Source organism: Poecilia mexicana, unplaced genomic scaffold (genome assembly GCF_051168715.1).
Source record: "Poecilia mexicana isolate PSO_F unplaced genomic scaffold, ASM5116871v1 scaffold_16, whole genome shotgun sequence".
NCBI classification, from domain to species: Eukaryota; Metazoa; Chordata; class Actinopteri; order Cyprinodontiformes; family Poeciliidae; genus Poecilia; species Poecilia mexicana.
Window position 1 is genome coordinate 5,342,479 of NW_028263385.1, and position 20,978 is coordinate 5,363,456.

General features: G+C 38.4%; 1 protein-coding gene across 3 annotated transcripts in view; it reads left to right on the forward strand.

Annotated features, from left to right (window-relative positions):
• Positions 1-20,978, forward strand: part of sema6cb (semaphorin 6Cb) — a 153,231-nt gene that overhangs the window by 126,846 nt on the left and 5,407 nt on the right. For 2 of the 3 annotated variants that reach the window (XM_088014052.1, XM_088014053.1), the window contains 3 exons: positions 4,342-4,400; positions 5,083-5,133; positions 8,687-8,842. In XM_088014052.1, coding sequence (XP_087870178.1) covers positions 4,342-4,400; positions 5,083-5,133; positions 8,687-8,842 — 266 coding nt within the window. The remainder of the gene's footprint in view (positions 1-4,341; positions 4,401-5,082; positions 5,134-8,686; positions 8,843-20,978) is intronic. The other variant, XM_088014054.1, reaches the window with a different exon arrangement.

Genomic DNA, 20,978 nt, shown 5'->3' on the forward strand with positions numbered 1-20,978 from the left:
AACAACAGTATCAGATTCCTACCAGAAAGCTAGAGAGAGAGAGAGAGAGAGAGAGAGAGAGAGCTGTATGCACAGAAAGAAAACATCACAATGGGGAAAAAGATTCTGAGGTCTGGGTAAAGGAGTTGAGCAGAAGAGGTAAAGATTTTATTTTACAGATTATATTTTAGAATAATGAAAGGGAGGAAAAGAAGTTTGCTTTTTTTATTTGGGTTTTTAAATTTGAGAGGAAAAAAACAATCTGCTACAGACTTGCATGAAGGAATATAGCTTATTTTTATCAAGGCAACTGAGGAAAAGCTTGGAAAAGGGGAAAAAAGGAAGGAGCATTATAAAGGATGATAAGAGTAGCAATGAAAGAAGAGAACGATGAGCTGATGTGAATCAGGCAGCAGTAGAGCCCACAGTTGGATTTGAAGAATCTCAAAGTCATCTACCTCCTGGTACTCACTCTTTTCATGGACCATCAGTCCTTTTTTTTATTCCTTTCCTCCTTTCCTGTCCAGAGGAGGCATACATTTTAATGGCTGATTTGTGGTGGCTCAAAATGATAAAGAAGAAAGAACAGAAAGATTTTACATGAAAAGACTGTGGCTGAACCTCTCTGCTTTTTTCCTTTCTCTGGATGTTTAGTCTTGTGTCATCCATAATGCATTTGACAAAATCCCTGTCGCCAAAGGATTGTGCTGAAACAAAAGGCTGCTGAGGCAGAAGGATGGACACAGATCCAGGAAAGGGGAAGCAAATCACCTGTGGTGTGCAGGTGGAAAAATCTTTTTAAACAAAAAGCTGCTTAGATTGGTTCATCCCGCATTACATCCATGACAGTTGATTGATTTAGTTTCCTAACTACTTACTAATATTCATACACTACATTTAATATTCACCTATATAAATATATATATATATATATATATATGTGTGTTTTTTTCTGCAAAAATTATGTTTTTTAGTCTGTTGCTTGATATTTTGAAAGCTACAAGTAATTATCATGCCTGCTTAAAAAAAATCATAGCTACATTTATTTTATTTTTTTTTTAATCCACCTTGGCACGGATAGAAGGAATGTAAAATATGTGATGCAGATTTCTGTTATCTTTTGATTTCTGCTCTGGGACAATTTTATCCTTGGTCATTTTCACAAAATTAACTAGACTGGTGAAAATTGATAATCGTGGGTAAGATGGCTACCTTCATGTTGCTCAAATAGTCAAATATAAATAAACAGAAACCTCACAAGTATAAAGGAGGACGTTGATTGGTGCTTGCCGAAGTCTGTTGAAGCAGCTAAAATAAAGAGTCAACATGTTCCATCTGAAAATCCAGCTTCCTCTTCAACAGCTGCTTACAGTTTTGTCATGTTCATGATTCAAGACTATAGGTTGTATGAAATCAAATTTTCTGATTGTTTTAATCTGATTTTTTTTTTCTGACAAACTAAACAACTCTTTGAGGAATTAATATTCCATCAGTGCAATATATTTACTTTAACTCTTTTAATTAAATTGAAATGTACAGTATTTACTCATACTTATTTGCTTATGTTTCTACTCTAGTGGCATACAGATGTAAGCATCTATGATGGGATGTTTGTGACATTTTAACAAGTTATCAGGTAGAATTACACCAGATTTTTGGACATGACTGAAAGCAACAGAGCTGCTTCTCCAGCTGTCCCAGAATTTCTCTCTATACGAGACATATAGTAATATATAATAAAATATGTTCCTACTTTTATGACTGTCTCCAAATTACAAATGTATTCACTTTGCAAGTGATATTTCTAATATTGTAATAAAGACAAGCATGGTAGCTCTTGTGTCTCTATCACATATTTTTCAATACAGTTGGCTACACATTGTCTAATATCTTCCGTATGTCACTCCATATATCTTTGAATCCTGTAGTTGTTAAATTATTTGGCAGAGACTCACCTTATCTGGATGAGAGTTTGGCTTGTGTAAGACTGCATTCATTAACGTTAAAGGCTGCCAGCCAACAGCTTGTTTTATGTCTGATCTGTCGAGTAAAATCAATAGGGTCTCTCTGAGTGCGACACTCTTTTATTGTCAGCCAGAATCCAAATAATGAACCCCGAGGAAAACCAACATGCCATGTGGAAATACTGCCCAATATTGTTAGATGATGTTGATGGCAGTGCTACCTGCAGAGGACCAGCTGAAGAGTGGGAAAACAAAGGGGACGTAGCTGGTTTCTTGTTTAGAAAGTTGATTGAATTAAAACAAATTAATCATGTTTGTGTTCAGCTGCTTTCTGCTTATGAGAGCCAATTACTACTATCCAGTCTTGTTTTTCTGAAACATAAAGGGAACATGCTTTCCCACTAGCCGTCACAGCTTTTCCTTTACAAACATCAATACACTACATTTAGTCAAATTAGGTTCCCAGCCTTCATGCTGAGGTCGACATGTTTTTATCTTGATTTAAACAGATTTGAGTTGTGGACTTTTTTTTTTCATTCTTTTGCAACACTTTACACTTAAATGTAAAATTAGCATGGCCTAAACCATGTTCACATTTAACACAAGGCTAATTTAAAGGATTTTATTTTTGTAGTGCATTACAAAATGTGTTTGTTGCAGTAATGGATCAGAGTGCTCACATCTCTTCACCTGTCTTTAAGATGCAGCCTGGTGTTTGTTTTTCTTCTGCATTATTGTTTTTTTCTACTTTTTTTGAAATTTTGAGTGTTTCTTCAAGTAATTTAGAAACCTCTGTTCTCCCATACTGCAATGCACATACTAATTGGTTTGTTATAGGGGGAGAGGAGTGCATGAATGCTTATACAAAGTGGATACTGGATCATTACACTTGAGCTTGTGCTGTTTATAGGTCTGTGTTTGTTTTATTTTGGTTCAATGCACCGTGTGGGAGGATAACTGGCATTGGTGGGAAGCTCACCACGGTTAAAGGCGCTCGACTCAATCTTATTACTCAACCATCGAGCGGATGAGTCTGGATGAGCCGCCGATTTCTAACGGATGTGAAAGGGAAAGATTGAGGGTTTATATGAGGAAGAACAGCGTAAAAATTGTAGACTCGTTTTAATCATTGCAGCAGAAAGTTGGCTATCAGGCTTTCTGTGCAGTTTGAAACGGTTCAGAAGGTGAATTAGGGAGGTGGATTTGGCTACATCAGCATAAAAGTGGCAAGAATTTTTCAGTGAGTTTTGTTTTTTTTCATTTGTAGTAGAACACTTCATTGAAGTGTATCTCAGTTTCTGGGTGTTAATAAGATTTAATCCAAAGAATAAACGGCTAAGATTAATTAGGCAGGCATTCATATTTATTTATTTGATGCATTTTAATCTATTTAATCTATTTGCATGTTAAGCAAATAGATATCCCTGACAACCACTGAATACATTTTTGTTTTAATTTTTTATGCTTTCTCTAATCAAGTTGACTAAAAACCAGTTATTTTATTTTACTTTGGGGTTTTTATGTATTTCATAAAAGAATAAACATGCAATAACTATTGAATGTCTTATAGAGAAAATATTCATATTTTATTTTTCTTCAGTCACTGAGAAGTAGTGCATTGTTTTGTCAATAATTTAATGCTCAACACTTGAGTATCCAAATATTATCAATTTCTTCATGTCAAAATCCATGGTAAACAAACTACTAAAGAGGTTGTGACAGTAATCCTCCCATGTCTGCGCGTTTGTTTCCTGTAGATATATATACGACTCTCTGTATAATCTCTTGATGCCATTAACAGCAGGAGGTTCAGCAGAAGGAAGATCGTCTCCATAAATATCATCGGTAAATGACAGGTTTTTCTGTCAGTAGCTCTGGATCAACACACTTGTCTCTGCACTATTTTTCTCTGACACTCCACAATCACACACTGAAACTGTCATTGCAGAGCAGAGAAACTGTAGGTACCAATTTTACCAGTGGTAGCCTTGATGGAGCTACAAAAAGTGCTGCGCACAAGTAAACTGGGAAATAACTAACCGGGGTGCAAGGAAGAAGTCGCCCCAGAAAACTACAATTCCTCAAAAATAAACTTGTATAATCTGCTAAATGCTACGGTGGCATTGAAGCCTTGATGGCAAATTTAATAGCAGATTTCCCCCTCGGTTCTTCATGCCCCTTTGTCCCAACAACAGAAACGCACTGACCTTCGCCAGACACAAAACAGATTAAATTGTAGCGTCGTGCACTTACCTCCCGATCTCCAATCAGTCCTCAGAGTGAAATCAATTTTGTAAAGAGGTGCTTTGTTTGGGAAGGACATGTCAGTGAAATGGATTGATGTAAATTTACTGACAAGTTTCTTTGTTGCTGTTTGTGTGTGTTTGTTTATGTTCAGAGGCGGGTTTGAGCAGGACGTGGAGAACGGCTACCATCAGCATCCTGATACCTGTCACGGTGAGATGGAGTCCATTTCAGTCTTAATGCACAGCAGGCTTTTGTCTGATTATCGTTAAAGTAGCAAAAGGAGTCCTCCACTTTGGAAGTCACTGGTGCCTTTTATGGTGACACCTCAGCGAATTTCAAAGAAATTGCTCAAAATCCCAAGTATCTGTATTTGTGCATTGATCACAGTGAGTTGATCATACTGAGGCTCTGAAGTCTGAAGTTGTGTTTTATGTTTCATGAGTCTCACTGCAACTGTCCCAAACACACCAAAAGGATGTCACATTCTTTTTGGTGTGTTTTCCAGGCACAGCTGCTTAATTTCGACTTAACTCTCCAAACGATGCTGGTATCCTTCAAACAACTGCTGCTTGCCATCTCCTTCTCATGGATGAATGGAAAACCTGCAGCTAATACACAGCATATGCCGATTACCATATCAGGCCGCTTTACTATCAAAGTTCTTCATAGATTTTCTTTAGCTCAACTCAAGTATCACTTAAGTTGATGTTTGAAAAGCAGTTTTGTCCACTGAATTTTCCATCTGTGCTTTTAACCTTTGTCTCAAACCTTCTTGACCATTTTGAATGTTGTAAAAAAATTGCTTATAAACATGCTGTAGTAATATAAGTTGGAACAACCTACAGTAACGTGTCATACTTTGTTATAATAGCTTGCATTTCTTTCTCTACAGATGTCTTGGCGACCACACGCAGGCACAACCCAGCACTAGATTCAGCTTTTGGTCAGTGGACTTAATTTTTTCTATTTTTTGTTTACCTGCTTCTGCTCATTTAGCAGATCCAGTTCATCAGAGTTTTATTTAACTTTATTATTTGAATATATTTTTGCTGGGGGTTTTTTCTCTCTGATAGTCGGATGATATTTTCCAAAATGGTCATAAAAATATGAGGTGAGGCTCTCATGATTCAAGCATTATTTTCTTGAGAACTATTTCTGGAATGATTACATACAAAAACCTCAAAGCCAATTAAAAATATTTTTGGGCTTATTCTAAAACTAAACTTATTCTAAAACGAAACTAAACTTACATTTAGTTTCAGAAGCTCCTTGATTTTGATACAAGAAGCAAAAATACTTGATTCAGTAAAATATCCTGACTAAACAGCTTTAAAAAAAAAGCTTGCACACTTTCAGAACTAATGTCAAGGCTTCCCTTTGTGTGAGACTGATTCGGAAATGTGATGACTCTCACTGATTTCTTTTAAATTTGGACTTGTTTCTAGATTCCAAACAATTTAACATTTTAGCTAAACCACCAAAACACAAACAAACAAAAATGTTTATGTTCATGATCAGCTCTGAGATTAATCCTCAGAGCCGATGTGCTCTTGGAAAAACTTCAAACCTACTTCCTCTCAAAAAGTGGATGAGTTTTTTCTCTCTCATATCAAGAATGTAAGCATATTGAAAGTTAACAATGTGGGAGGTTTCAGAATATTCCAGTGAGGCAGCTAAATGGCCGGAGCCTCTTCTCCCTCTCTACCAGTTTGACAGTTTAAACATTGAAGCCATTGTGTGGGGCATCACTCCTCTGATGGACCAGGAGCTCTGCTGGCCAAGCTGCCTAATGCCCTGTATCAAGAAAGATCATCATCCCTGTCACGTCCCATTACTTCTCCCGCCAGCCAGGCTGAGCAGCTCTTGGCAAAGTCGGAATGGAAAGCAAAATGCAGCGAGGCTGGCGATATCTCATGAGACGGAGGCAGCGCCATCGGATGCTCTCACAATGCAACATTTGCCTTTATATTTACATCCAAAGCTCCCAATGCATCGTTTTTCAGGGATTTTAAGTTTTATTTTCAAATAGCATATAATCCTCATCCCTGCAGCTGATTAGATTAGCCTATCATGTTAGAGGATAACAGACATCATAGCTCAGATGAACCGTGTTCATCTCTGTTTCGTTGTCTGAAAAGAGGCCTTGTTCTTGCCAAAGCCTTCGCTCTGGACCACTGCAGCCCCTCAGTAAGCCTCCCAACTGGAGGAATTGCCTCTCACTCGATAGCAAGATTTGATGAGCAACCCTACAGCTTAATCCTGCTGGGTTCTCACCACCAAGATGCTTCACAGCACTGTTTGAAATGCTCAACATGCAGCCTGATCCTCAAATGTTGTCTAATTGTTTTGTGTTTTTTTGGGGTTTTTTTGCACTGATTTACACAAAAAGCCTTTTAAGTCTCTCCACTAAAGATCAATTATTGGCTTTTCGAGACAATAAAATGCTCCATATGTTGAACAAAGCTGTTATCACAAGGGATTCTGTTTCCTTTAAAGAAAAAAACCGCATACAGGATTCATGTCTTTCTTTTATGCTTCTGCCACCTACACAATCACAGCAGGCAGAAAAGATTGTGTAAATGAACTTTCTGATCTTGTTTCTCATGATACTTGGGGAAAAAAATAGGACTTATAAGATTTTACTTTTGTAAAATTTAATTCTGATAGACTATAAACATGATGAGGTAGTGGCGCTGCCGGGGCCAAACACCCTGTGGTGTGAGTTTTTAATTTGCCCAGCACAGATGGTGAAGTGACGGGGCACCTCATTCAGAGTGAACACTGTCAACTGGCTCACAGCGAGGAAGAAAACAATCACTTTCCCTCCAGCCTGAGTGTCAGGGCTGCAGAATGCTAACGTTACTGCTGGCTTATTAGTACTTTAGGGCCAAGCCCAAAGCAACATGCTGCTCACTGCAGTTTAAAGACAACAAAAAGCTTTCGGTTCAGTCAAGACGTGAAGTGTCATTGAAATTAATTTGGTTAATAATACAAGGCCTGTGGCAGATAATGCCCAGCATGTTTCTTGGCATATGTCTTATTCGTGTGCTTGTCTGCTCCAATGTGACAGTTGGGAATAAGCTTGGATGGTAACTCTTAAATGGATTCCTTTTATGCCGAGCTCTTCTTGTCTACGACGTTACCTGGGCAACATTATCTTTCTTCTGCTTATGTGATGTCTTTCAACATGCCAGATCTCAGAGCAGATTTTTCAAGTCCCATCAAGTAGAGAAAAATGTTTTGCAGTCGGTGCAAGGAGAGGCGGGAGTTTATATTGGTGGGCAAACCATGTAAAGACAGAATGGGTTAATACAGTTATGTGAAAGAAGGTAGGTGGTTAAAATTGTGACATTTTGTTACAGGCTGGCATCACAGAGCAACAGAGATAACTTGATTTAAAGTAGAAGTAAACCTGATTTAAAACCATAGCTGACAGATTCTGAAAAATTTCACCAAAGTGGGTGGAGCCAAGATACACTAAGGGGCGTGGCTACGTGTGTGAATGAGCCGAGGGGGTAGGAACGAGGGACAGCGTAGCCTAATTTGACATATTGAAACATGGAGAGTGTCCAGAGCGACATTGGGAGTTTAGCCACAGATCAGGTTTTTGAAATGGAGGATTGTCACGGCAGGTTGAGGGAGGATGTATGAAGCCTCAGTTGACGCCGCTGGTCCAAGATTACTTGAGACCACATGCAACATTACCTTGATATACTTCAGGATATACCTGGTAGACCAGAATTTGACAACATCTCACCTTTCAGCCTTTAGTGGGTCGGGTGAGACAGTAAACCTTGTTCTTCTCTTCTCCTTCATTCACAGATGCCTTTGTTGCAAACAAATTTAACAGCCTTATTAAATATTGTACGGGGGCCATTTCCCCAGCTTTCTACATTGCAAAATGTAGAAAAATCTAAATTGGTTTATATAGGATGTATATCTGTAACCATAAAGGATGTATACTTGGAAAAGAAAAATCTTTGAGTTCTATCTGGAATATTTGCTACTACTGCTCCTCTTGAGCCCACATCTAAAGTGGTTTATTGGTGCTCCTATCAGCTTTCTGAAAGGGACAATTTGCTTTGAATGCTGAGCTGATGTCTGCAACAGCTGCTTATTATTTTACTTGAACTAGTCTGAAACTCCTGCATATCCCCCGGTGCTAATATTAGACCACCTGCCAGAGTGTCTCCTGTATTAAAGAAACAACTGGTCATAGAGGATTTGTTCTTCGTGCATCTGCAGAGCTTTATTTGTTCGAAAATATAGAAATATCCATGAAGGTAAGGAGGAAACTTATGATCTGACTTCATTAACTTCTGCTCTGTGTGATCATCATGTTGCTCATCGTTACAGGGTGAAGGTTTCTTTTTCCACTCAGGACTCATCCTCATTTCTCTAAAGTTTATTCTCCACGCTGTGTCACATTTCACTAATCACTCGCTCTGTTGCCCTCCCTTCCTCCTCCTCTTCCTCCCCCTTCGCTACAACCACAGGGAAGACCACACCCACAAGCGCCAGCACCACCCATCATGGGGCGGCATTCCCAAAGGAGGCAGGTGACTCTGAAAGAGGTACAGGTCCTGATCGCCTTCCCCCTGTGGGGGAACAAGGGTCACCTGACTCAGAGCCAATCAGTGTGGAAATGGAGGGTAAGGGGGAGGGACATGCGTCCTCTTTGAACTTTGACCTGCAGGGGATTGCACTGCTGGGCCCTGATCGTCTAATTGCACACTTCTAACCAGACTAACCTAAAAAAAGAAAACTACATAGTGATTCACTCTGGTGTAACAGTTTCCTGTTTACAGCATGTTTTCCTCCTCTGTATCAAGTGAAATATCCATGTTTTCTAAACATATTATGAAGTTTTTTTAAATTATGTTTTTAATGAGAGGGATAATGTTGAGTACTAGTGCCCAGAAATCGGCTCCTGTTTTGGGGCCATTCAGGGATACAAGTGGTGGTATGCATGCTAATGAATGAAAATGATATTCCAGGGTGAACAATCATTTCGATTAGCTCACTAACACTTAACTCTCAATCTCGGTGAATGGCAGAAAGCATTGCTAATTAACTTTTATCACCCATATACTTCATTAGTCTCAGCGTTACATGCTGAGATGCATCACTTCCCAGCCAGCCTCACTTCCAGCTCAGTGTGTGGAAATTGAAGAGCATATTGTTCACATGCAGAGTTAAACATGACTCCAGAGAAGCTGACCATGAGTCCAATGCACTCAAAATTTCCAAAAGGAAACTGTAATACGCTGCAGTGTTTTTAACTCTCGTTCAGCAAAGTTCATGATGTAAACAGATCTGTGTCGTCTCAAATAAACTCCACCAATCAAGTCGAAGAGACCTCCTTCAAATATTACAATAAACTTTGCTGCTATAAATTTACTGGCAACTTTGGGGGGAAAACAGAAATACCTGAAATAAAAAAAAAAAAAAATCATAAATGCCACAGACAACAACAAAGATGGTAGCCTTAATTTTGTATTTAGTTGTTGCACCTTTGCAACAGCTGCTGCCAACAAGCGAGGTCTGCACTTCACTACGAGACGTCAGTGTTTTCAAACAGCTGGTTTGGCCCACTCTTCCTGTACAAGCTGCTCAAGCTGTCTGAACGATGTTGCTTCCCCTGTCCTTCTCTTTTCTCTATTACGAGACAGTTATACAGAAATATGCTAAACTAACATATGTTATTTTTTTCTTATGCTTGGCTTAAATCTCTCCTGACTGAATCTTCTTTCTTCGGGGAGACAGGAAACCTCCAGAGCTCTGTTGTATTATCTGTACCGTAAAGGTTAAAAAAGGTGTTTCATAAAATCGATTACTAGAAGGCTAGGAAGAAAAAAAGAAATCTTTTAAAAAGAAAAGTGAGTAAAAGCTTCTCAACAACCTGGCTCAGTTTAAGACTAAATTTGTGTCCAGATGTCGCTGCAGTCCACCATTTGGAGTCCCCTGCAATAATCCATTGCATTGAATAATAAAGCACCTTTGCCGATTTCAGGCCAAGCATTGGACTGCTCTGTTATAAACTAAACATTAAACATTTTTGGCTGTAGCTAGTGTGACATTAGCAAGTTTTTTTTAACCTCAACAAGCTTAGATTGAGAGATATAAACTTTTTTGGCCTCTTATTCCAAAGTTTACAGGTCTTATTGCTGCTGTGTGGACACACAGACCATGTCGCAAGACCACAAACCTCAGCAAATAAAAGAAGCTCTCATTCACACAGACGGCCTCTGTGGCTGTAATGTTGAGTTTCTAAGACCTAAATAAGAAAAGTCCGTAACAAATAAATAACCAGCAGGAATCTGAACCCAGCAGTCAGAAAACATGAGTGCAGGGAGAGTGTGGGATATGATATAGTGTACGCAGCAGTGCAATCTATTTCTGCCAGAGACTGTGACACTGGCGCTTCAATCAGGAGAGCCGGATGGCTGTGTTGATAATCGGGGAGAGGCGCTGGGCTGGAAGGAACAGCATCCATGTTCTAAGAGGGATTCCTACCCTGCTATTTTCTTGTCCGTTTTTTAACCAGATAACATTTCCACAGTGTCACACGTCTCTGTGCAGAAACAAGGTGGCCCAGTAGGAAGCACTGAGTGGACAAGCCCCCAAAAATAGAACATAGCTGGACAAGAGAAAAACATTCTTGAAAGTAAAAGTTGCCCCACTCCGGTCAAATGAGGCTAAAATGACCACTGTGGTAAAACAGCAAAACATTGCAACCCTTTTATCGTAAAAGTTGTAAAATAAATTGACTTTCATAATTAGATTTTAGATTCTGCTCTTAGTAATGTAAACCGTAAGCAGATTCACAGAGTGATTTGTCAATAAAATAAAAAACTATAAAGTGGAAAGTTTTGCTTCTTATCTGTCCCTTTTTGGTGTAGGATAAACTGTGGCTGAGAAGATAGAGATGGTAGTTATAAAAATGGAAATGGAGCAACTCGTCTCTTCAGTACTTAAAAAACTTAATCCTCAGCCTGATTGTGTGTAAAAAAAGAAACATGCTTAAAGATGAAAAGAGGATCAAAATAGATTAAACAAGATGACTTTATCATTTAACTCATATTTTAAGCTTTGGTGTTTCTACTGTGCTTAGACTTTTCCCAGGGAGCCGTAATTCTTGACTGAAAAATGTAGTTGTTAAATTGATCATCAGCTTATTAGTGACAACCATGTTTCCAGTCTGCTAAATTTATTGTAGGAGTACCAGTATAAATACATGAAGCAACTTATTTGCTCAAATGCACACAGCTGCATTATGTTATGTAAAGGACTGCAAACATAGAGGAAAGGCCAGGAACCTGCTGACTTGCTGCTATTTAGAAAAAGGCCAGAAGTCAGTTTGCAGTAGAGCTGCTTCTGACTGGGGAATACGCCCACCTGTTCACTTTGTGTGAACACAGAAACCTGCGCGTTAGGACTTAAAAGTTTTAGAGCTCTCTGGTTTGGTCATTCCCTCTGTCTCCAAACCTCTATTAGGATTTAACTTTTCCCTTCCCTCCCTCTATCTCGAGTTTAGATGAGCAAGCGTCAATTAGACTGGACAAAAAAGGGATTAGCTGCTAATTTATCTAACCAGCATAGAGAGATGATGATGATGATGATGGAGACAAGTCAACCTTGTGCTTTCTGTCTCATTAAAAGAGTACAGAAGGAAAGCCGGGAGTGAACTCAGTCTGAACCTTTTCATGAGGAGAGTCTGGTTTCCTGAGGGGGGACATTGATGCCAGCCAGTCTTCTAAAGAGTTATTTATACATCTAAAGACCATGGCAACAGACAGCCTGGATCATCAGTCACTTAGCTGAGACTGTGGATCCCCTCTAACCACCCTGAAAATATCTAAAACTTTCAGTCTCATCAGGGAAAAAGGCACAAATTTGTGTGGTTTTCGATGTGGTGTCTCCATTTTAAGAACCTCACATGGTCTGATAAATTAAACAGCCTACCGTGGATTGTTAGCAGTACCTTTACTTAATGTTCAGGCTGGTTTTAAGATTTATCTTTAAAAAAATTTTGCATCAAAAACAAGCTTTGATTTTGCTTTAATCATGTTCCCAGGAGAAATAAGCCCACAGCATTACAGATCTTCCACCATGCTCAACAGTCAGCATCGGGTGTTTTCTTTTTTCTTTTTCTGTTGCCAAACCCAACTGAGGGTTTTGTTGCCAAATAGCCAAATGTTTATCTTTCAGGAACATTTAACAAATCATTCATTTACATTTGTGATGGTAGGACAGAAAAGGTTGTTTCCTGACATAAATTATAAATTACAAGCAACAGATTGAAATGTAAATGTTATTTAATGGTTATTATCAAGACTTGGTGACCTGTGTCACATCATATTCATACCCCAGGATGACGAATATATTAAAAAAAATGCTCACCCTAACCCCATAAGTCCACATTTACAGCAGTTTTGCTTTTTGTGTCATAGTCCCTTTAAGATAAGCTTCTACCTCTCAAAGTACTCAGAGTAAAATTAAATGTTAAAATATTTAACAGAGTTTTAAATCTTAGAAGCTCATGTTACATATTCTGAACATGTTCATTATGGTAGTTAAATGGAGATCAAATCAATTTCACCAAGCTTATCCATCCACACCGACCCACTGGCTGTCTCCTATACATGATTTATCACAAGCCAGCCCTGATGTGCAGACGTACGTCTTACTCCTGAAACATCTCTGCTAATGTGAGCCACCCAAATCATCGTCCGCAGTATTATGGTGCCCATTAAAGGCCATGCAGCACTGGAGCATTTTCCATCCGTGCAGCTCAGCCTCAGCCGTTTACATTTTATTATAAATGGAATCTGCAAAAGCATAACTCAAGACATGCAGTAAAAACTAACCTAAAAAGCATCGCACATATCAAGCTCTTCATTTTCCATAATCGCCACTAAAATAGCTTTTTATGTCAGATATTTAAAACCCAGGTCTGAGTGTCGCTGAAGTCCGCAGGGCCCACAGTGATCAAATCCACCTCTGCAGAAGTCCCGACCCTTCGCTCTGACCCCCTTACTCTTCAATCAGTCTCACTGACCTCTGGGGAGTGTCACTCCCACTTCATCTGCCTGTTTTCCGCTTCTTCCTTTCGTTCTGTTTTTAGTTGGACTAACCCTTTTAAGTGTACCTGCCTCCTTTGTTGAATTGACTGTCACTGAATCTCTGCTTCATCTTTTTTTATAATCTGCCTCACTGAGTTTACAACCGGTGGTTGAAACTGTGCAGCTGCTTTCTGCAAGTTTCTCCATCGCTTAAAGCTGCAGTTCACTCTGAAGCAAGCACTGTACGGCAAAATTTAGATTCTTTTTATTACTTTTCTCATTTTTGTGTGGTATTTTTTGGTGCTCAGGTTTAAGGAGAGTGGCTTTGGCATGAACTGCCTCTTTAAGTTGGTTGTTGCAGCCACAGTTTTTCCAGTGCCACTTTTTGCTCTTTAAATAATGACAGCGAAAGTTGCACTGGAAGCAGTTTGTTTGGCCAACCACTGAATGGCTAAATAAACAGCCTATCTATCCTTTTATTTATAGTTTCAGCTGCATGTAATAATAATATTAAAGGACTTTGCATGTGCTTCTATTAGTTTATTGCCTTATAAATAACTGTACATTACCAAAATGTAATGGTGCACACAATTTTAAAAAACCAAGAGATGTTTTATCGAAGTAACGACAGCTTAATGAAATTTAGTGTGCAGTCTGTCCAGACTGCTTTCATAGGTTTATTTTTCCTTTCAAACACTGAAAACTAAAATACATTGAAGTTTGGTGTCAACTTGAATTGAATAATCAATATCTCAAATGTTGAATGAATAAAACATGAAAAGTTTGAGATTTTTCTAATTTTGGGGGATTAACAAAGATTACCAAACCCACCAGGACACTGTGATGTCCTACTTAAAGCAAAGATATGCCTTGCAAAAAAAAATTGTCTAATTTTTAACATAATTGCAGACTTTAATGTATCTTTTAGAAATTGTAAGAGGTAGTTGAACCTTCATCCCAGTCAAAATTGTTTTCAGTCAATCAATCAAAATTTATTTGTATAGCACGTTTCAGCAGCAAGGCATTTCAAAATGCTTCACACCATTAAACACAAAAACACAGAGTCATGCAACATTGAATGAACAATCAAAAACATTAAATGTCCTGCCGAGTCAAAGTTCTGGGCTTATGGGTTCCTCATCAAAAAAAAAAAAGCCCTGTTTGCCACTGCAAACAGGTTTTCTTCCAGCAGTGCATTTTATTTAGCTCCATTCAACAGCTTCCCAGTCCCCATCAAAGAGGAGCTTCGCAGCATGATGCAGCCACCACTATGCCAATAATGACAATAGACCATCATTTCTAAAAATTTGCCAAAGTATACAAGTTATCTGAATGGATGTAGGTGATGGAAAACCAAAGACAGACCAACAACAGATATCAGGTCTTTATGATGCTGTTTGCAATGTTCTCTGACAAACGTCTGCAACTTTCAACACAGCAGCTGCATTCGTAATGACATTAAATTACTCAGTAATTTGGTGACTTCTGAAGGCAATTTGTTGCACTGAATTGTAGTCGGTGGTTTTAGAGAAAAGAGGGCTGCATAAGAGACGTTCCACACTTCTCAGATTTGTATTTGTAAGACCTTTAAAATCCAATTTCCCTTTTCCTACTTTTGTTTGCACTAACTTGCACTGGTCTAGCACTTAAATTAGCAGTAAAATGCATTGAGGTTTGTGGCTGTAGGGTTACTAAATGTGAAGAAGTTGAAGAGGTGTGAATCCCTTAGCAAGGCACGCCATACATACAGAAACACTTTATTTACTATAGTTCGGATCATCAGATCCTTAGCGTGGCTAATTTACCAGTATTTAATCAAATATGTAATGAAATATTTACTGTGTATGCATGAGCACACACCAGAATTAAATGAGGTGTTGATTACAACAATTTTTCAATCGGAATGGATGTGTTCAATTTCACCATATCACCCTTACTTGCGTTCTGATTTTTTAGAACTGCATCTAAGTGGCTGATCACTGAGGTGGAATATTATGCAAATTCCTAATAACAAGTGTACATGATTGAATTTACTAAGTCAACAGCCAGAATCCTGTACATGTGCAGCCTATACACTCTGTGTAAGTGAGAGTATTTTCACACTGCCACACAATTTTTTTCTGGTGTTTCTGCATAGACTCAAGTTGGTTAAAACTGTTGCCCTTACCATGTTGCTGGAAGTTTAGCAAACTTTTTTTTTTTTTGTTTTGTTTTTCAAACTGGGGTTTAGAATAGGAAACATGCTCATTTGTTAGAATCTTCAACCTCAGGGTCTCCTTCAACAATGAAATTGTTTTTTTTCCGTGTGTGGGATAAATAAATCTTCCGCATTAGCAGGCGGAGGGGGAAAAAAACACTTGTATGCAAAGCCTGGGGCTATATTGTTTCTTCGGCTTCTCGTTGGGATGGAGTACCCATTAATGGAACAATCACTTCTCTGGTAAGCTTCCAGAAGCAGAATCTAATTAGAGCTTATTTTGGAACATCCTCACTTCAGTTGTAAAAATAGAACACAAATTGCTCTGCAGGTTTCACATCATTTAAACACACCCCTGGGACAAGACAGGAACAATCTAAGAGTTGTGTGTGAACCAGAATGTTGTCTTTTTTTTTTTTTCTGGGAATCTTTACTGTGTTCAATATTCAGAACTAAGCAATATTTTAAATTCCAGTTTGATGGACGTGAAGCTTTATTGTCCTTCAAAATGCAAAAAATGTCCCCACTATTAAGGAAGCATGACACTTCAAACTTTTCTAATTAGCTGTAATTGGTGTCACAGATGAAAGAGCTTCTGGCTGCTGTATTGTTAATGAAGTCAATTAGGGAGCTTGCAAAGACAGCAGTCATTTATTTTATCACACATTTTGGCAATTCCATTGTACTTTGTTTTTAGATTCCATCACCTGCAGATTTCCATTTAGAGAAACCTACACCAATTAGTGAAGCGTGGCACAACGTTCCACCGCTGTGGAAACCCTTCCTCTTTACATAGCCTACCGCGCAGCCTATTTTTATCGGTGTGGATGCAGCCATAGAGTGCTTGTCGTCCTACGGCGCTATGGAAATTTTTGTATTTTTTTCCCTGATAGTGGATCACAGTTGCTGCAGAGCACCTGGGTTCAAACCCCAGCTGAGTGACTGTCTGTCATTCACCTCATCAAGTCTCTCTGCTTCTCACGCTGCCTCAGCCCTTAACCTCTTCTGCTTTTAAAACCTCCTCCTTGCCCTCTTTTGTTCTTTGTTCCTCGGGTTGTCATCTTCACTCTTTTTTTCATTATTTCTGCTTCTGCTCCTCTGTTTCTTGGCTCTGTGAGTCCGCTCACATCCGCGTTGCTCTTAAACCAAGGTTGAATTTCATCCCTTCATCTCTTCCTTCTGGCTGTTTCTCTCAAACCTTCCCTGCTTTGCTTCAACTCACGCAGCCCATCTGTCTTTTTTACCTTTTGGCAGACTTGGCTATTGCTATTTTAAACCTTCACTGCACTGAGCAGAGACCATGTTGAGTTGACACTGAAATATCATAATGATAGTGTAGGAACTGACTCACAAGCTGTGTAAACACTGATTGAACCTTGTGAAATTAGTGTAAGAAATGGCATTGAATATGGCCTCTATGGAAAGTGATAATTTAAGGGAATAAACATATTTAGAAAATTATATACAGTGGCAATGACTTTTATGAGACTAACCTTTAAGTACATTTATTTCGTGGGGGGAAAAATACAATCTTAGGAAATAATCTTTTTTCATAAAATAATTGCATCAGCCTGTTTCTACAAGTCACTGGCCACAAAGCCAGTGAGGATCTATACTCCTCCTTCCACCACCTTCAATTTGCAGGATGGTGAGGAAGGTTAAATAAAATCAATAAAAAAATACTTAATTTATTCTAAAGGGAAAATTAATGCCATCATAACTCATGTAATGCAGTATCTTCAAGGATATGCTGTGGATGGGGATGCTTTGGACAGGAAGGATATCTGTTAGCAGTCAGTCTTGCAATGAATCTGAAGGGGCCTCTGACTGAAGACTGTTGCTGTATGATACACATATGACATGCTAACAGCTCAGTATCCAGGCGACAGATATATTTCACAGTAACGGGTCCTGCCAACACCATCAGTTGTTGGCAAGCACTGCTAATCCACCTCATTTGCTTTTGTTGCTCCTCGTTAAATCGCTGGTCTTAGAAAACCGGGAGGAGGAGAGATGTTGGAGTCAGGGATATGATCCGTGCCTAAAACAACATCTAAAGCCCACCATTAAGAGAGATGAGTGTTTTTTTCCGGTGACAAGATCTCCATAACCACTTGATGTTAGGGAAGGCATGAAAGTTTTTTTTTTTTTTTTTTTTTGCCCTACCATGACAAATATAGATGTTGGGAGTTTGCTAAAGACTACGGTTCAGTAAGCACTTCAGCTGAGTTCAAAATGTTATTGACCCTCAGGGATATCGTTGGTTTACAGCAGTGATTAAGATGAGACTGAGATTGAACTTTTCAATAACACTGCAGGGGTTTTGAATATGAAAACAAAATGAATTTATTGGTAATCAATTCATACCCCCTGTTGAACATAAGGAATGATCTGTCATACTCTGGGCCAGTTTCTGATTCAAAGGTCCTGAAAACGTCTGATTGGAATGTATGGCCATATCAACAGGTAGTAATAACCAAACCTGACATTTGTTTAAAAAAAAAAAAAGACATTTCTTGGGATGTTTATTTTTTACATCTACACTCAGTTTAAAAGTTGGATTTTTTTTCCTATATTTTCCAGCATATAAAAATTAACTGCAGTGAAAGATGAATATATCTTAAAGAAGGGTGCCAAAATATGTGACCAGAGCTGCATGTGTACTGGTGTGAAAACATGGGTGGCAGCTCAGAGAATGCAATGTTAGTAGATAAACATGGCTATTACTTCCATTGCGCCAGCTAGCTGCTTTCCTCACTCTCAGGGTATTAATTTCACTGTGACTGGTGGCACCATATGTCCCACATAGCCCTTGATGGAGTCATCCAGCCTGCTCATGAAACATGTTGTGACAGGCTGTTCATAAGCTTGGGTTTTGTTTACCTCTGCTGCGTGTTTCACCCCCTCCTGTTGTGCCACTTGAGTCATAGCCTTCAACCAGGAGGAACACCTCAACGGGCCTGTAGCTACAGTTTAGGGAGGTGGTGCTGAGGTCCAGTGGGAGCAGATGACTCACAGAGCCCAGGGAGACGTCAGGGTGACTAAAGCCAGGCGCACACTGAGATGAGAGCAGATTTTCACCATCTCACGCGGTCAGCATCACCGCCGGCACCCTGATCAGTTAGATCTAAGATCTATGAAGCTCAGCGAGGCTTCAGAGCTGATTGGTTGCTATTGTAATAAGGCAAAAATCATGCAAGATTAAAATTTGATGTATTAATAGGCTCATCATCAGCATCACTCTTGATGGCACTTTACTCCTTTCAGTACAATTATGATTTATGACTTCTTAATGTGGGGCAGTCATAGGAATACATGACCCAGAAACTCAAAACTTTTAATTAAACTTTCTGTTTAAATCATTCATTCAGAGGTGGCAGTGCATGGCAACATCTTAGCTGGAAAGCACCTGATGATTAGATTTCCATCACATCTTAACACCACGTCATCTGCCAAATTAAAGCCCTCTTTTCTTGCCGTATTGATTATTCCAAGGGTGTCAGATGCCGTTTGTTAGAAAAAATGAGATTAGATTTGATCTGTTTGTACGTTTGAGAGGGCAGTTAAAGGAGTTTTATCAAGTCGAATGAGTCAAACATTCTCTGTTCAGCATCACAGATGCATGAAAATGTTTGGACATTTCACCGCAATTTGGAGTAGTAAAATGAAAAGAATTGACATACAAAGTTTAAACATCCCACAAATATTTACAAGTTCATGCATATGCATATGTCTTCAACCTTTTGGTGGTGAAATGAGATTTTGTTTCGATCTTCATTCAGTTCATACAACTGACCATTTCAAGTAGTTTTCTATTTTACACATAGGCAGCTTTCAGAAAATGTGTTTATCTGACTCCAATAAAGAAGCAGGAAGTAGGGCAAAGGAAATACAAACAAAACAAAATCAACGTCAAATTTAGCTGTACATATTTTATATTTTTCCATAGAAATGCAAAGCTCAAACTGAATCAAGACCACACAAAAAGCAACCCTAGTCTCTTTACTGTAAAGTTTTAAAAATGTAGGTAAATATGACCTTCATCGGCTGGCCATCAGCAGTAATCATGACTTTTATCCTCATAGCAAAAATCAAACATGTATTAGGAAGAGAAGAGCTCAAAACTGTATGCAGAAAAAAGTCTGGATTTTTTATCAGAGCAACACTTTTGAAACTGTAAAGCATAAATGTTAAACAGCATAAAAACAATCTGGCATATATTCTACATGCAAATGTCAAATATCTAGCAAACGAATGGGGGGACAAAAAGGGAACATGATGTAATCAGTCAAGTTAACTTTAGTAAATTTGTGAAAAAGGGTAATGATCTCTAAATCCTCTAATACTCCCTAGCAGGTTACTGCAGAGGCAGAAAAGTTAGGGTGTTTACAGTGATCCACGATGTATCATTGTAAGAAAACCCGAAAGAGATCAATGGCAGAAAGACAGTGCAAGAATTTCACAGAACTCAAAAAGTTTCACTGAAAGCGTGATTGAAAATCCTCCAAAAAAGAGTTTAAAATCTCTTCGTTGGCTGAAGGACGGCGTTTAGACGCTGTGGTGTTTGCCAGAGGGACTGTTTGTGAAATCACAAATCTTATTGGCAAAACAAAATCCCTCAACCCTTTTTCTGAACCTTTTGGTTGGAGAATATTACACATTTAAGTGAAAATATACAAGTATTTGTTTTTAATATCATGGAAAGCTCTTGATCCAATATAACTTAGATCATGCTTTTCATGCTCATTTATATATAATGTGAGGCTAGGACTTTGACACTTTTGATTAATTTCTTTTTTAATTCATTAAAAGTTTTAACACATTCCTTTTACAAAGGTTGTAGCCATTTCTTGTACGCCTATAAATCTGACGATGGATGAAAAAGTAGCTTCTCTTGGCCCCCTTGGGGTTAATTTTTGCTTCAAAAAATCGATCTGATAGGATGTTGGAAAAACCTATTGTGTGCAAGTTGTGCAAAGAGGAGTTGGCCTATCACCACAGTTATTCTAGCCTGAAATACCATCTAAATGCAAAACATGTTGCAACATTACATACATCTCCAGTGCTAATGTCACCATCCTAATTCCACATTTTTAAAAAGTATGTTTTCAATGAAGTTGCATGAATGACCAGGGGTTCTTGAAACACTTGAAAGCTAAGTAGGTATAATAACACTTTGCAACAACTTGATGGTTTAATCATTGAAGTAACAGATTGTTGTTGACCTCAAAATTGAGCAGCAAAAAGTTTGTTTTTTTTTCAATTGAAAATGTTATTTTGTCAGTGTATTAATGTGAGTAATTGGGAGGATTAATTACAGACTCTACAATTAACTCAATTAAATTTTTTATCGAGTTCCATCATTAATATCAGGTTATCAGTGAGGGTAATTTTGACTAGTCCAAAATGTTTCATCCTTTTAAGTCATTTATAACTCAGTGTTGTCACAGCTTAACATTTTAAATGACTTTGTATTTGTTTGTTACATATCCAACAAACACATTCATTATAATTCACATAATGAAG